The 16,938-nt window shown below is 39.6% G+C and overlaps 1 protein-coding gene across 3 annotated transcripts in view; it reads left to right on the top strand.

Annotated features, from left to right (window-relative positions):
* Positions 1-16,938, top strand: part of LOC106091999 (serine/threonine-protein kinase BRSK1) — a 267,761-nt gene that overhangs the window by 150,091 nt on the left and 100,732 nt on the right. For all 3 annotated transcript variants that reach the window (XM_059362652.1, XM_059362646.1, XM_059362656.1), the window contains exons 3-6: positions 6,185-6,279; positions 15,688-15,914; positions 15,980-16,130; positions 16,417-16,632. In XM_059362652.1, coding sequence (XP_059218635.1) covers positions 6,185-6,279; positions 15,688-15,914; positions 15,980-16,130; positions 16,417-16,632 — 689 coding nt within the window. The remainder of the gene's footprint in view (positions 1-6,184; positions 6,280-15,687; positions 15,915-15,979; positions 16,131-16,416; positions 16,633-16,938) is intronic.

Here is a 16,938-nt window from a genome sequence, read left to right as displayed (position 1 = left end):
ATTCTCAGAATTGCCTTTTTGAGACCCTAGAAGTCACCTGGATATCACCGTGATGCAGAGATTAGCGTTTCCGCCAATGACTCAGAAAGCGTGGGTTCCAATCCCGGAGTAAACATCAGACAACATTTTTCAGCGGTGGTTATCCACTTACAAATGCTACCTCATTCGCAAGGTATACAGCCATGTTGAAACTTCTCTAAGAAGTGGTGTCGCCAAGCGCCACCCCGTTCAGACTTGGCATAAGCATGGAGGCCCCATATTATTGAGCTAAATTTTGAATAGGGCTGCACTCTATGATATGAGAGAAGTAATGGAATTTTCGTGAAAAAATATGTATGTATGAGTCCCTAGAAGCTCCAACTTTCATTCGATTTGGCCGAAAAGTAAACAGATTTAAGTAAAATAAATTTTTTGGTGAATCCATATTCGGCTCGGTCGAAGCAAGTCAGTATTTCCTTGTTTTTCTTTTGTGAATAAAAATTAAATTTTGACTTATACCTTGTGCGTTTGCAGAATCCCGACTAATTCCGACTTGAAGTAAGAGATTCCCGATTTTATGCTTTTAGGACATGGCAAGGGTAAAGGCGACAGGATATTTATCGAGGAACAGCTTTTAACTTTTCTCAATTATACATTTGGCTGTTCTACTTTAGCGTGTCCAAAAAAATCCAACTTTGACGAAGCCCCGTTGGCTGCGATAGCGGCGACGTAAACTCCAATATTTTTTGGGGGTATACTAATTTAGTCTTTCTGCTTGTAACACCTCGTAATATCGATAGTCATGATATTTTAAGTCGATCTAGCCATGTTCCTCCGTCCGTCTGTCGAATGCACTCTGACTTTCAAAGGCAGATAGAATATTTGTTCCACTAGCCAAACGTAGAATACCGTTCCAAGCGCCTCGATCTTCTGCGCTCATTCTAAAATCTCTGACACTAAGTTTCGAGGTGTCTCACACAACTTGATCTTTCCATCGGGCTTTTAGTCTTTCCGGTTTGCGTGTACCACCGTGTTTGCCTTCAAAAGACTTCTCTGCTGGAGCTTCTTCATCCATTCTGACAACATGACCTAGCCAACGCAGCCGTTGTATTTTGATACGTGTAACTATGCTATCGTCGTCATACAGCTCGTGGTTCATACATCGCCTATATTCTCCGTTATCCCACACTGGTCCATATATTTTACGAAGAATCTTTCTCTCAAATACTCCAAGCACTGCCTCATCTGCTTTCACAAGTACCCATGTTCAGAACCATATAACAGCACTGGTAGTATCAGTGTCTTGTAAAGTGTAGTCTTCGTCTGTCGAGAGGTGGCCTTGTTTCTAAACTGCTTACTTAGTCCAAAGTAGCATCTGTTTGCCAGTATTATTCTTCGCTTAATCTCAAAATTGGTGTCATTCGATTCGGTACGGTGTGCTCTCTTGTGATTAGTGTGCCATATCTATTCACATCTGCATCTCGTATAATCTTCCCCAGCAGGATATTAAAGAGGTCACACGATAGGCTGTCTCCTTGCCTGAAACCTCGTTTGGTATTAAATGGTTCGGAGAGATTCTTTCCTATCCTTACTGAGGAACGCGTATCAGCAAGTTTCATCCTGCAGAGTCTTATTAATTTTGCAGGGATACCAAACTCAGACATGGCTTGAAATACCTTTGAACGTAAAGGAGTATCGAAGGCGGCTTTGTAGTCAACAAAGAGATGGTAGGTGTTGATTTGTCCATCTCGGGTCTTTTCTAGGATTTGGCGCAGTTTGAATATCTGGTCTAGGGTGGATTTACCTGGTCTAAACCGCATTGATAGGGTCCAATTATCTCATTGACTTTAGGTTTTAATCTTTCACACAGTACGCTCGAGAGTATCTTGTATGCGATGGGGAGGAAACTTATTCCTGTGTGGTTGGCACATTCCTCCTTGTGTCCTTTCTTGTGTACGGGACATAGTATGCTGAGGTTCCAATCATCGGGTATGCGTTCTTCTAGCCAGATTGCGCAGATAAGGTGATGCATACGCCTTATCAGCGTGTCGCATCCGGTCTTAAATAGTTCAGCGGGTAACACGTCGGCTCATGCTGCATTGTTGTTCTTTAGTCGGGTTACTACTACTTGGACCTCATTCTGATTAGGAGGTAAACATTGTATACCATCATCAGGAATTGGTTCTGTGGTATCCTCTTCGCCGCTAACATCGGACACTATCAGTTGGGTAAAATGTTCTTTCCATATCCTCAGCATGTTATCTGTCAGTTACCAGATTTCCTTCTTGTCTCTGCAGCAGGATGTGCCTGCACCAAAGCTATCGGTTTGTTGTTTAATTCTTAGGTAGAATTTCCGGACTTCATTCTGACTCCTGTACATCTCAATTCGCTCGCACTCATGTCTTTCCATTTTCTTTTTCTTTCTGCGGAATAGACGTTTCTCCTCTCTCCTTTTCTCCCGATACCTCTTCTTCATCTTGCGCATTGCTACTGATTGCAGGGTTGCTCTATATGCCGCATTCTTGGCTTCAGTAGCATCTCGACACTCTTGGTCGTACCATGGGTTTTCTGGAGGAGGCTTCCGGTACTCAAGTACGGATTTCGCGTCATTTTCCATGGAGTGGGCAATAGTTTGCCACTGCGCCTTTATATCATCGGAACAAGGTGTGCTTTCATCAAGCAGTTGTGTCAGTCGAGTGGAGTATGCCGCTGCCATCTGTTGTGTTTGCAGCTTTTCAATGTCCAGCTTCCGTGCAGTGTCACATCGTACTTTCCTCGCCATGTTCAAACGGATGCGAACCTTTGCTGCAACAAGGTAATGATCCAAATCTATATTCGCTCCACGGATCGATCGTACATCTAACACACTGGTTGAATGCCTTCCATCTATCACAACGCGATCAATTCGGTTCCTCGTGTTTTGAACGAGTGACAGCCATGTGGTTTTGTGAATATTTTTATGTTGAAATCTGGTGCTACTAACTACCATGTTTTTTGCCGCGGCGAAATCTATCAGCCTCAACCCATTACTGGATGTTATCTCGTGGAGGCTAAACTTTCCGACTGTTGGACCAAAAATGTTTTTCTTCTCTATTTTCGCATTAAAATCTCCCAGAACGATTTTAATATCATGGGCGGGGCAGCGGTCATATTCTCTCCAGGCGCTCGTAGAAAATATCCTTGGTCTGCTCGTCTTTGTCTTCCGTCGGGGCATGGGCACAAATAAGGCTGATGTTGAAGAATTTGACTTTTATGCGGATTGTGGCCAGCCTCTCATCCACCGGAGTAAAGCTGGAGACAAGGTGTTTCAGTCTCCTACTAACCACAAATCCGCAGCCAAATGCATGCCTCGTGTAATGGCGGCTATAGTATAGTTCGTCACCGTTTGGTGTAGAGACGTCATTCCCAGTCCATCGCACTTCCTGTTGGACTGTAATATCAGCCTTGTACTTCTCTAATACTTCCGCCAGCGCGTATACTGCACCTTCTCTATGCAGAGTGCGGACATTCCAGGTGTAGATCCGCAAATCATGGTCCTTTTTTCGTATGTTTTTCATAGTAGTTCTATGTTTTCCGGGGGCGGGTTACTGGCCCAGCGCCCCAACCGCATGGGTTTTGTGGGATTGCATGTATACCTCATTGTGGCGAGCCGCTTGCTCCAAATCCGACGCACGCCGCCAGCCGCCCCTAACCTGGGAACAGACACTGATGTTGGCCATTGGTTATTTGAAGGCGCCAATAACTCGCCTTGTCATCTCGAGTATCATTGGCGCTCAGTATTTAATTAAAAGCCAGTGCCACATGACTCCTCACTGAGACTCTCCTTTCGAAAATCGCTGACTGCCCGCGGCCGCATTTGCAGCTACTCCGTATAAAAACGGAGCTTTCCACCATCCTCAACCTGTGGACGCGCCCGGTAGCTTTCAGCTAAGCTTCCCGTGATAACGATGGGCACCACACAAGTCGGAGCTCAAAGTTCCAGCCTGTGTGGTGCTCATAGTCATCCCATATCAGCAGGCCTAAAACCAGGCGCTTGAAATTTTGCACAAATACTTCTTATTAGTGTAGGTCGTTTGGAAATTGTAAATGGGCCATATCGGTCCATGTTTTGATATAGCTGCCATATAAACCGATCTTGGGTCTTGACTTCTTGAGCCTCTAGAGGGCGCAATTCTTATCCGATGTGACTGAAATTTTGCACGTAGTGTTTTGGTGTTATTTTCAACAACTGTGTTTGGTACGATTCAAATCGGTTTATAATCTGGTATAGCTGCCATATAAACCGATCTTGGGTCTTGATTTCTTGAGCTTCTATAGGGCTCAATTCCTATCCGATTTGACTGAAATTTTGCACATATCGTGTATGACATCCAACAATTGTGTCAAGCGATTGTTATCTTTTTAGGCTGAAATTTTGCACATGCCGTTTTAGTTCGACTTCCAACAACTGTGCCAAATATTGTCTTAATCAGTCTATAACCCGCTATAGCCGCCATATAAAGGAAAACTGATTTGACTTATTGAGTCCTAAACGGGCATTTTTATACAATTTGGCTGAAATTTTGCATATGTATATGCATAACCGATCTCCCAATTTTACTTTCTGAGCCTCTTACTCGATTTACCTGATATTTTGGAGATGACTTGTACGGCATGACCAGTACGGTCCATATCGGTCAATAACTTGATATAGCTCAAATATATTTGAAAAAGTCTTTCAAAGATCTTGACAAATGCGATCCATGGTGGAGGGTATATAAGATTCGGCCCAGCCGAATATAGCACGTGTCTACTTGTTTTTATACCCTCCACCATAGGATGGAGGTATACTAATTTCGCCATTCTGTTTGTAACACCTCGAAATATGCGTCTGAAACCCCATGAAGTATATATATTCTTGATCGTTATGTCATTTTAAGACGATCTAGCCACGTCCGTCCATCCGTCCGTCTGTCTGTCGAAAGCACGAAGGAGTAAAGCTACCCGCTTGAAATTTTGCACAAATACTTTATATTAGTATAGGTCGGTTGGGATTGTAAATGGGCCAAATCGGTCCATGTTTTGATATAGCTGCCATATAAACCGATCTTGGGTCTTGACTTCTTGAGCCTCTAGAGGGCGCAATTCTTATCCGATGTGACTGAAATTTTGCACGTAGTGTTTTGGTGTTATTGTTAACAACTGTGTTTGGTATGATTCAAATCGGTTTATAATCTGGTATAGCTGTCATATAAACCGATCTTGAATCTTGACTTCTTCAGCCAATAGAGCACACAATTCTCATCCGATTTGGCTGAAATTTTGCATGAGATATTTTGTTATGACTTTCAATAACTGTGCTAAGTATGGCGATATAGCTGATATAGCTGCCATATAAACCGATCTGGTATCTTGACTTCTTGAGCTTCTAGAGGGCGCAACTCTCATCCGATTTGGCAGCAATTTTGTACAACGGCTTTTCTCATGACCTTCAATATACGTGTCTAATATGGTCTGAATCGATCAAAAGCTTGATACAGCTCACATATAAACCTATCTCCCGATTTTGTTTCGTGAGCCCCTACAAGGCCCAATTCTTATCCGAATGAACTGAAATATTACACAATGACTTCTACAATGTTCAGCATTCATTTATGGTCCGAATCGGACTATAATTTGATATAGCCCCAATAGCATAACAGTTCTTATTCAATATTCTTTGTTTGCCTAAAAAGGGACACAGCGCGTAGAACTCGACAAATGCGATCTATGGTGGAGGGTATATAAGATTCGGACCAGCCGAACTTAGCACGCTCTTACTTGTTTTTTTTTTTTGTGTTAGAATATACCCGGCTGATTGATTTTTTCTTCTCGGAAATCGATAACTTTTTGAAAAATTACGTTCGTTGGCCATCATCCAAAAAATAGTATTTACGCAACGGAACTATCCACGAACAAAAACTCGCTCGATAACGGATGCGGCAATTAAGCCCTTGACATATCTTGATAAAATACTTTTAAATTATGTGCAGCTTTTATTATTGAGGTGAGGGTTGTATTTCCTTTATTTATTTTTTTTTTTTTTGTGAAAATTTTTTTCCAATATACGTAGTCTCATATCAGCAGGCCACAATCCGGAGTTATTAAAATTTGCACTGAATTTATTTGTACGAATCTATAGTTGTCCATTTGATTGAATGAATTTTTATCTTTTTTTTTGTTACAGGTCTGGTTAAATTGGGTGTTCACTGTGTGACTGGAAAGAAGGTGGCCATCAAAATTATAAATAGAGAAAAACTAAGTGAATCTGTGTTAATGAAGGTATGTCAATTATCAAGTGAAGCCTGCCTACTTTGTCTACGCGAAGGCGTCCTTAACATGTGTTTGGCCAAATTGACCCCGTCCGACTACGTCACAACCTTTCGTCTTATGTATGTTGACTAAAGTGCATAGACCTTGCCGAAGTCTTTTGGCCAAGTTTATCGCTGTGTATATAATCAGGCTGTATCTGATTTGGTCACGAGTATTGTTTTAGACACGCAATCTAATTGTGTTTTACCTTGTCCTCCATTGTCCTTTGGGAGTGTGGGTTTGAGAGTTTATATCCTGTATACTTTTTTGGTTCGTCATGCTTTTGATGCTGATGGTGGGCTGTTTGACTATCGACTAGATGTATTTTATTACTTACTTTCCTTCTGTGGCATGTTAATAAAGTTTCTAATTAGTATTTTGTCAAGTTAATATTCAATGTTAATCAATACCACCGCAGTTCGTGTCCTATCAGCCACTGTGTATGCGCCTATTGGCGTAAAGGTGACAATTTACATTTACATTTTGTTGGCTTTTAAGCAGCAGTAATCGAACAACGTTAGATTAGCGACATTAAGTTAAAGCAATTTGCTTGAGGATATCATCAGAAAGAAATCTACTTAAGGAAATTGTTTGCTATTTTTGTTTGGCCTCTTTGAAATGACAACCGTTCAAGGAAGAATGGGTTATTTGATTTTGGAAAGTAGAATAAAATAGTAAAGTTTACAAAATAAATACGATACGTTTTAGGTACACCAAAGGTATTTGACAAGGAGGAGGACGAATTTTTATTTCGCTCCGCAAGAATTTTCTCTATCTCGTAATAGGTAGCTATTTAGATCTATTCTAGAACCCCGGAGTAGGCTTAACATGGTCTCCTAAGACTCAACAGCTGCGGTGGTGGTATCAGGTCGCAGCATGTTGTCAGCTACTGAGACCTCGACTTGTGGAGCGGTTGCGCCAGGCTCCTCTAGCCAACAGATGAGTCTTAAGGACAAGGCCGAACCTATTTTGTTTTCGCGTGCCTATAATTTGTTTAGGCCATCGGCAAACCAATACGCTCTTTTAGTGGTTGGAGTAATAAGAGGCGCATCACTCTCAGGTTTATTGAGAGGCTTGTTGCGGGTGATCCTAAGACTCTCACTGGTAAGAAGAGAGACTACCTTAATTGGGAGATTCGCTGAACGGCCTACACCAAAGGACTCTGAATTTCTGGATTTAAACTTCTCAATGGTAGGGGGACTTGGAGACACAGAGCCTGAATTCTTGCAAAGTGAAGTCTAAATGTTTTTATTCTTATGTCGCTAAGCACTGAAGATTCAGTAGTAGCCAGCCTTGAAATAAACAAGTCTCATTACTGGCTGGCTTCTCTATATATGGCACACGAATCAGAGGTGCCGTCTTCGAGCCTTAAGTTGCTGGTTGAAGCCGTCGGTGCAGGGAATAAGTGCCTCATCTAGAGAAGTGATGCTAATGCAATGGGGAAGTTCGGATATCAACGAAAGGGGTGAGCTGCTTATCGAATATATTATAAGTTGTAATATGCCGACTTGTAATTAAGGGAATAAACCGACCATTATTACCAGGAACAGGCAGGAGACACTAGATGTTACCTTTGTATCGGAAGATCTAAGTGGAAGAATGTGCGACTGGGAGGAGTGGGATGACCACAGCTTCTCCGATCATCGGTATTTCAATTTTCAATTTATATTTATCCAAAATTTCCTTCTCCAAAATCTCCTTCTCATATATAACAAGTAAAAGCGTGCTAAGTTCGGCCGGGCCGAATCTTATATACCCTCCACCATGGAGCGCATTTGTCAGTTCTTTTCCCGGCATCTCTTCTTAGGCAAAAAATGATATAAGAAAAGAAAGAAAGAAAAATCTGCTATTAGAGCGATATCAAGATATGATCCGGTGTAGACCACAATTAAATTATATGTTGGAGACCTGTGTAAAATGTCAGCCAATTCGCATAAGAATTGCGCCCTTTGGGGGCTCAAAAAGTAAAATAGAGAGATCGATTTATATGGGAGCTGTATCGGGCTATAGACCGATTCAGACCATAATAAACACGTATGTTGACGGTCATGAGAGGATCCGTCGTACAAAATTTCAGGCAAATCGGATTAGAATTGCGCTCTCTAGAGGCCCAAGAAGTCAAGACCCAAGATCGGTTTATATGGCAGCTACATCAGGTTATGAAGCGATTTGGACCATACTTGGCACAGTTGTTGGATATCATAACAAAACACATGGTGCAAAATTTCATTCTAATCGGATAAGAATTGCGCACTCTAGAGGCTCAAGAAGTCAAGACCCAAGATCGGTTTATATGACAGCTATACCAGGTAATGGCCCGAATTAAACCATACTTAGCACAGTTGTTAGAAGTGATACTTAAACACTATGTGCAAATATCAGTCTAGTCGGATGAGAATTGCGCCCTCTAGAGGCTCAAGAAGTCAAGACCCAATATCGGTTTATATGGCAGCTATATCAGGTTATAGACCGATTTGAACCACACTTGGCACAGTTATTGGATATCATAACAAAACATGTAGTGCAAAATTTCATTCCAAACGGATAAGAATTGCGCACTCTAGAGGCTCAAGAAGTCAAGACCCAAGATCGGTTTATATTGCAGCTATATCAGGCTATGGATCGATGTGAACCATACTTGGCACAGTTATTGGATATCATAACAAAACACATCGTGCAAGATTTCATTCAAATCGGATAAGAATTGCGCACTCTAGAGGCTCAGGAAGTCAAGACCCAAGATCGGTTTATATGGCAGCTATATCAGGTCATAGACCGATTTGAACCATACTTGGCACAGTTGTTGGATATCATAACAAAACACGTCGTGCAAAATTTCATCCCAATCGGATAAGAATTGCGCACTCTAGAGGCTCAAGAAGTCAAGACCCAAGATCGGTTTATATGGCAGCTATATCAAAACATGGACCGATATGGCCTATTTACAATACCAACCGACCTACACTAATAAGAAGTATTTGTGCAAAATTTCAAGCGGCTAGCTTTACTCCTTCGGAAGTTAGCGTGCTTTCGACAGACAGACGGACGGACGGACAGACGGACGGACATGGCTAGATCGACATAAAATTTCACAACGATCAAGAATATATATACTTTATAGGGTCTCAGACGAATATTTCGAGTAGTTACAAACAGAATGACGAAATTAGTATACCCCCCATCTTATGGTGGAGGGTATAAAAATCACTTTGTGTTTGTTTGTTTGTGTGTTCCTTGTAGACTCAGAAACCGCTGAACCGATTTTCTTGAAATTTTTACAGTTGGTGCATAATGATCCCGTAGTGAAAATAGGGTACTACATTTTTTTGAAGGGGGGCGGAAACGCCAGATCTCCGAGATGGGTGGTGCGATTTAAGCGAAATTTTGTGTGCTCTCTTATAGTAACCTAAAAATAAAAATTTGGTATCCAAATCTCGGATAGGGATTAGCACTAGGATTTAGATCAATCACGACCATATGGGACTCAAATGAAAGGTATTTAGGATAAGAAAACGTACCTGATATCCAATTGTCGGACCAACTGTTAGGGGGACCACCCCAACCCCCAAAACACCCCTAAATCGGACATATTTACCGACCATGGCAATGTGGGACTCAAATGAAAGGTATTTGCGAGTAGAATACGAATCTAATGTCCAAATGTGGGACCACGTTTCTGGGGGTCCACCCCTTCCCCAAAACACCCCCCAAACAGGACTTATATACTGACCATGGCAATATGGGGCTCAAATAAAAGGTATTTAAGTATAGAATTCGAATCTGATATTCAAATTTGCGACCAAGTGTTTGGGGGGCCGTCTCTCCCCAAAAACACCCCCCAAGGGGACAAATTTACGACCATAGCAATATAGGGCTCAAACAAAATATTTGGGAGTAGAGCATGAATCTGATATCAATATTCGGGAAAAGTGTCTATGGGGCCACCCCACCCCCACAACACTACCCAAATAGTAAGTATTTGCTGACTATTGCAATATGAGGCTCAAATAAGAGGGTTTTTAAAGTGGAACACGAAACCGATACATATTTTTAAGGCCAACTCACTAAGCAGCCGCCCATCCCCCAAAACACCCGCCAAGCCGGTCATTTTTGCCGACTATGAAAATATGGAGATCAAATTAAAGGTATTTGGGAGTAGACCACGTATCTGATATCAACATTAGGGACCAACTGTCTAGGGGACGTCCCACCACCATAACAACCCCCAAATAGGAGGTATTTGCTCACCAAGAAAATTTGGATCTTAAAGAGAGTGGAACTAAATATTTATAGTTTTTAGGACAAATACCCCAAACCGGAAATATATGCAGAGTTTAAATGAGATTAGAAAACGAATTTGATATCCAATTTTGAGACCAATGGCAATATGGGGTTCAAATAAATGATATATGGTTATATGAGAATTGAGCACGTTGCTGATATATTTTCCGGGCTTAGTGTTTGGGGGACCACCCCAATCCCCAAAACACCCCTAAATCGGGCATATTTAGCGACCATGTCAATGTAGAGCTTAAATGAAAGGTATTGGAGGGTAGAGCAAGAATTGATACCCATTTTCGGCACCAAATTCCTGGGGTCTACCCCTTTCCCAAAATACGCCACAAACAGCAATTTTTTGCTGACCATACTCAAATAAAGGTATTTGGGAGTAAAATACGAATTTGATATCCAAATGTGGGACCATGTATTTAGGGGATCACCCCTTCCCCAAAACACCCCCCAAAGGGTAAAAATTATTCGACCATGCCAATATGTGGCTTAAATGGAAGGTTTTTAAGATTGGAAAACGAATTTAATAACCTATTTTGGGGCCATGTGTTTGGGGGACGCCTCATCGTGTAAACGCTCCTAAACCAATTACAAATACCATTTGAAAGAAGAGTACGATGCTGATATTTTTTCGGGCCCAAGTGTCTTGGGGACCACCTCATCCCCGAAAACACCGCTAAATCAGATATCATGAGAATATCGGGCTGAAATGAAGTATTTTAAGAATGGAGTACACCTTACATCCAAACTTAAATTCGTGGACCAATAAAGATCATATGGGATTCAGATAAAGGCACTTATATTGTTGAACTGTTAGTCAATCGATATACTATTTTCGTAGCATGGTATTTCACTAAAAGCTCTTTAATTGTCGAAAATAAATATTTCAAGGAAAATTTTGTTCCATATAAAGTAAAAGAAGGCGCAGCGTGGCGAGAATGGGTGAAAACCCTTATTTGAAATATTAAAGAATAAAAATCAAACATTAGTTAAATACAGCATTGTCTATATAAAGGCTATTTGCAACAAATAGCCGTTGATAGTATAATGTATTTTTAATACCCTTCACCATAGGATGGGGGTATACTAATTTCGCCATTCTGTTTGTAACTCCTCGAAATATTCCTCTGAGACCCCATAAAGTGTATATATTCTTGATCGTCATGTCATTTTAAATCGATATAGTCATGTCCGTCCGTCCGTCTGTCTGTCGAAAGCACGCTAACTTTCGAAGGAGTAAAGCTAGCCGCTTGAAATTTTGCACGAATACTTCTTATTTGTGTAGGTTGGTTGGGATTGTAAGTGGGCCATATCGGTCCATGTTTTGATACAGCTGCTCCATAAACCGATCGTGGATCTTGACTTCTTGAGTCACTAGAGGGCTCAATCCGATTTGGCTGAAATTTGTCATGGTATTTTGTTGCAATTTCCAACAACTGTGGTTCAAATCGGTCCATAACCAGATATAGCTGTCATATAAACCGATCGTGACTTCTTCAGCCCTTATAGGGCTATATGGCGATTTTGCTGAAATCTTGCGTGAGGTGTTTTGTTACGACTTTTAACAACTATGCTAAGTATGGTTCAAATCGGTCCATAATCTGATATAGCTGCCATATAAACCGATCATGAAACTTGACTTCTTGAGGTACCAGAGAGCGCAATTCTTATCTGATTTGGCCGAAATTTTGCAAGAAGTGTTTTGTTATGAATTCCAACAACTGTGCCAAATATGGTTTTAATTGGTCCATAACCTGATATAGCCATATATGCCGATCTGGGTTCTTGACATCTTGAGCATCTAGAGGTCGCAGTTATTATACGATTTGGCTGAAATTTTGTACAATGACTTCTCTCATGAACTTCAACATACGTGTCAATTATAGTCTGAATCGCTCCATAGCCTGATATAGCTCCCATATAAACCGATCTCCCTATTTTACTTCTTCTTCTCTAAGCTCAACGATAAGGACCACCTTTTAGTTACCGACTCCGAACTGCGTGTCACTTAGCGACAACTCTTTATACACATGGGTCAACGAATATTAAAATATGAACCACATATATTGTGAGACCTATGTATATTCATATACACTGAAAGGAAAATGTTTCATCGCATCAATAAACGCGTTTCATGCGAGTGTTCATTAATGCAATGAAAATTTTCATAAATACATAGAAATATTTTATTAATTTAATGAAAAGTTTCATTACTTTTTATTTTGTCATTTCATGGTTCCATTAAATGAATGAAACGGAACTCATTGGTGAAATGAAAATATTTTAATCTATTTTAAAATAAAAGTAAATTATGTGAATACTGCAATAATGATATATACTACTATGCATCCTTAGGCAGTATAGAATAAATTAACAAAAATAAGTTGTTGAAAAACGTTAAAAATTTCATGTTTATCATTGGACAACAAACCAATCAAAAAGATTTCATTACCTTAATAACGAATTTTATAACTTACTTCGCATACCATTTAGTTCTTGCAACCCATGTTCAAATCCTCCGCCAAGTCAAAAAAAATTTTTGTTCTTTAAATTTATTTTAAAAAATTCGGTATAAAAAAATATGTATTTCGTATTCAAACATTTCTTCCCTTTTTTATACCCACCACCGTAGGATAGGGGGTATATTCATTTAGTCATTTCGTTTGCAACACATCGAAATATCAATTTTCGACCCTACAAAGTATATAAATATATTTCGGATCGTCGTAAAATTCTAAGACAATTTCACGATGTCCGTGTGTCTGTTTGTCCGTCTGTTGTAGTCACTCTAGAGCCTTCAAAATTTGAGATATTAAGCTGAAATTTGGCACAGATACGTCTTTTTGACGCACGCTGGTTAAGTTCTTGAACGGGCCAAATCGGACCATATTTGGATTTAGCTGCTATATAGACCGATTTGACCTGACCTAAATATGGATCAAATCGGACTATAAAAAGATATAGCTGCCATATAGACCGATCTCCAGATAAAGGGTCTAAAGCCCATACAAGCTTAATTTTTTTACCAATTTCGCTGAAATTTGAAACAGTGGGTAGAATTAGTTCTTCCGACATCCGTCCCAAATATGGTTCGGATTGGACTAAATATAGACATAGCTGCCATACAGACCGATATCCCGATAAAGGGTCTGAATCGAATAAAAGCTTTTTTTTATCCAATTTCGCTGAAATTTGAAACAGTAAGTAGTTTTAGGCCACCCGCCATCCGACCCAAATATGGTAAAGATCGGACTGAATTTAGATATAGCTGTCATATAGATCGATTCGCCGATTAAGGGTCTGAAGCTCATAAAATCTTACCCAATTTCTTGAAATTTGAAATACAAAATTCAACAGTGACTTATATTTATTAGCCCACTCAATATCCGTGTCGAATTTGGGTGCATAAACTATCCAATTTTCACTGGATTATGACGAAAGGAAGTTTTCATATATACCAGAGGTGGTGGGTACCCAAAGTTCGGCCGGGCCGAACTTAATGACTTTTTACTTGTTTACATTTAATTAATTTACACTTTTCACTGTGCTGTCGTGCTTATTGAGTTATTTCATCATAAGGAAGATGCTGTCGGTAGGCTGGAGGATGCGTGCAAGACTGCCAAACATGAGATCATGAGTTCAAATCACGGTGGCGGCAAAATTGTTTCTTGGGTATTAATAGAGAGAGTGGCAGAAAATCAATTATTTCTATTGATTGAATGAGACTTGTTTCAATTATGCAATGAAATTTCACGTTGTTTCCAAAACAATGACAAATTTCATTGCATTAATGTAAGATTTTTCCGGTTACGAAAAGTTTCCTCTCACTATACTAATTCGAGCATTCTCGTCTTTTATTGTCAATTAAACTTGAAAAGTTATGCAAACCTCTAACAAAATTTGTACTTTTTTATGAAAAAGTGAAAAGTTATATCCGTACATTAGAAATTGTTCGTAAATAGTAAAAAGTGGTGTAAATTTTTAATAAAAACATTTAAATTCATTCTTTTTATCTTTACTCCCTTTCACTTGTTTGGGGGTATATTTCCATTTTTCGAAGTTTGTTTAGAATAAGGGAAAAGGGAAAAATTCCCAAGAAATTTTTATTCAGAATAGGGGAAAAAAGTAGGGAAAAAACTCCCAGAGAACTGTTATTCAAAATAGGGCTGATTGTCTCTGGAAGGAAAAGGTGTAATAGTGGTCGCGCATTCTCGCGCATTGCGATCTTACAGATATACTTCAGTAAGCTCTATGTGCCACAGCAAAGTGGACTACCGAAATTGTTCTAGGCGTAAATCCGTGCAGATTGTCACTTTAACCTAGCCTAACCCACAGTGGATTGGGAAAAAATAGAGTTAAGTTCGGCTTGATCGGATCTTATATCCCCACCACGATTAAATGCATTTGTCAAGTTATTTGCACGGTTCCTCTTTATATATGCAAAAAATAATTCGGTATTTACAAATGAAAAGTAAATTTCTTTTACAAAAATTGTTGGGACTTTGTTTGCGAAAAATAGCAACATCATTTAATATAAATTAATGCAAGAATTTGAGACGAACATAAAAATTTGTTGCCCAAACAATACAGCTACTTTTTAAAGAAATTTATGGATTCGGTTCGTATATTTAATAATAAAAATTGAAATTGTATTCTTCTCATGCTTCTTCCTTTTACTTCTTCTTTTCCAAATAAATTAATTTCAACTTCGTTAAATCATCTATGAAATTACACCCCGATTTGTTTTAGCGTTTACACTCCAACACAACATCAAAATATTTGGGGTGATTATGCAAACTTTGATCTCCATTTGCTTACTGATGTTTAGTATGAAATTGTATTATGAATATATACCCAAAATTTTATAACGAAATTTGATCCCAATTTAATATTGGGACACAAGTTGTTATTTCCCATTTCTACCCAAAATCAACCTCGATTTGTGGTCAATTTTCCTTTTCAATTTGGGCGTATATGCTAAGGGTCCACTGAAATTTTGAAATGGATAGAGATATATTGATGACATTTAAAATCGTATTGATGTATTGTTAATCTGATTATGATTTTTGTTGAATTTTTTTTTTTCAGGTTGAACGAGAAATAGCTATTATGAAACTGATTGATCATCCTCATGTTTTGGGTCTTAGTGAAGTCTATGAAAATAAAAAATATTTGTATTTGATTTTGGAACATGTGTCTGGCGGAGAGCTGTTCGATTATCTGGTAAAGAAAGGCCGCTTGACGCCTAAGGAAGCTCGAAAATTTTTCCGTCAAATTATCTCAGCATTAGATTTCTGCCACTCACACTCAATTTGGTATGTATAACGATTGAAATATGGATGAAAGTATTCGATTCTCTAACTGAATGTTATTCCAATAGTCATAGGGATTTGAAACCGGAAAATTTGCTCCTGGATGAAAAAAATAACATCAAAATCGCGGATTTTGGTATGGCTTCCCTACAGCCGGCGGGTTCAATGCTAGAAACCTCTTGCGGCTCGCCACATTATGCATGTCCTGAAGTAATACGGGTAAGTAGGAAGATGATGGCATTTCATCCCAAGCAACTGGAGTCACTTACATTTTTTTATCATTGAACACTACGAACGTCCTCAATTCTAGTCAATGCGAAATTATTACATTTCGATAACGGTTAATTGTGACGTTGATGTTATTGTACCATAATCTCCATAGAATTGGATGGACGACCATACACCATTGTGTCATATTGCCATCGCCGATTAGCTTGACACATAACTGAATTTGTGTTGAGTTGAAACTATGAATGCCAATAAAATATTAATTTCTTAATTTAAGGGTGAAAAGTACGACGGCCGGAAGGCGGATGTATGGTCGTGCGGTGTCATCTTGTACGCACTTCTCGTGGGTGCTCTCCCTTTCGATGATGATAATTTACGGCAGCTGTTGGAGAAAGTGAAGCGAGGTGTGTTCCATATACCACACTTTGTGCCACCCGACTGCCAGAGTTTGCTGCGCGGTATGATCGAAGTAAATCCTGAGCGACGATTGACGGTGAGTCATATTTTAGGCCAAGTATTTATTTATTGGCACAAACAGAACTCCTTTTATTTGTCTACTATTCAACACACCGACAAAACACTCATGCACACCCATACAAGCAAGCAAAACACAAGAATTACCCCTGCAAACATTTTTGATCGCTAAACAATCTTTCGCGAATCGTCTAGATGAAGGTTACGTTCGCGGATGAGCTCGTCTAAGAGATAAAGACGCATCTTCTGGAAGAGTGTTCCACGAATCTTCCACATGGGTTACTAAAGAGTAAGTCAGAAGAGTTTCAGACGATCTTAGAATCGC

The sequence above is a fragment of the Stomoxys calcitrans genome, chromosome 1 (assembly GCF_963082655.1).
Source record: "Stomoxys calcitrans chromosome 1, idStoCalc2.1, whole genome shotgun sequence".
Lineage (NCBI taxonomy): Eukaryota > Metazoa > Arthropoda > Insecta > Diptera > Muscidae > Stomoxys > Stomoxys calcitrans.
The sequence above is the reverse complement of the archived record's forward strand: the minus strand, read 5'-3'. Positions and strand labels throughout refer to the sequence as shown.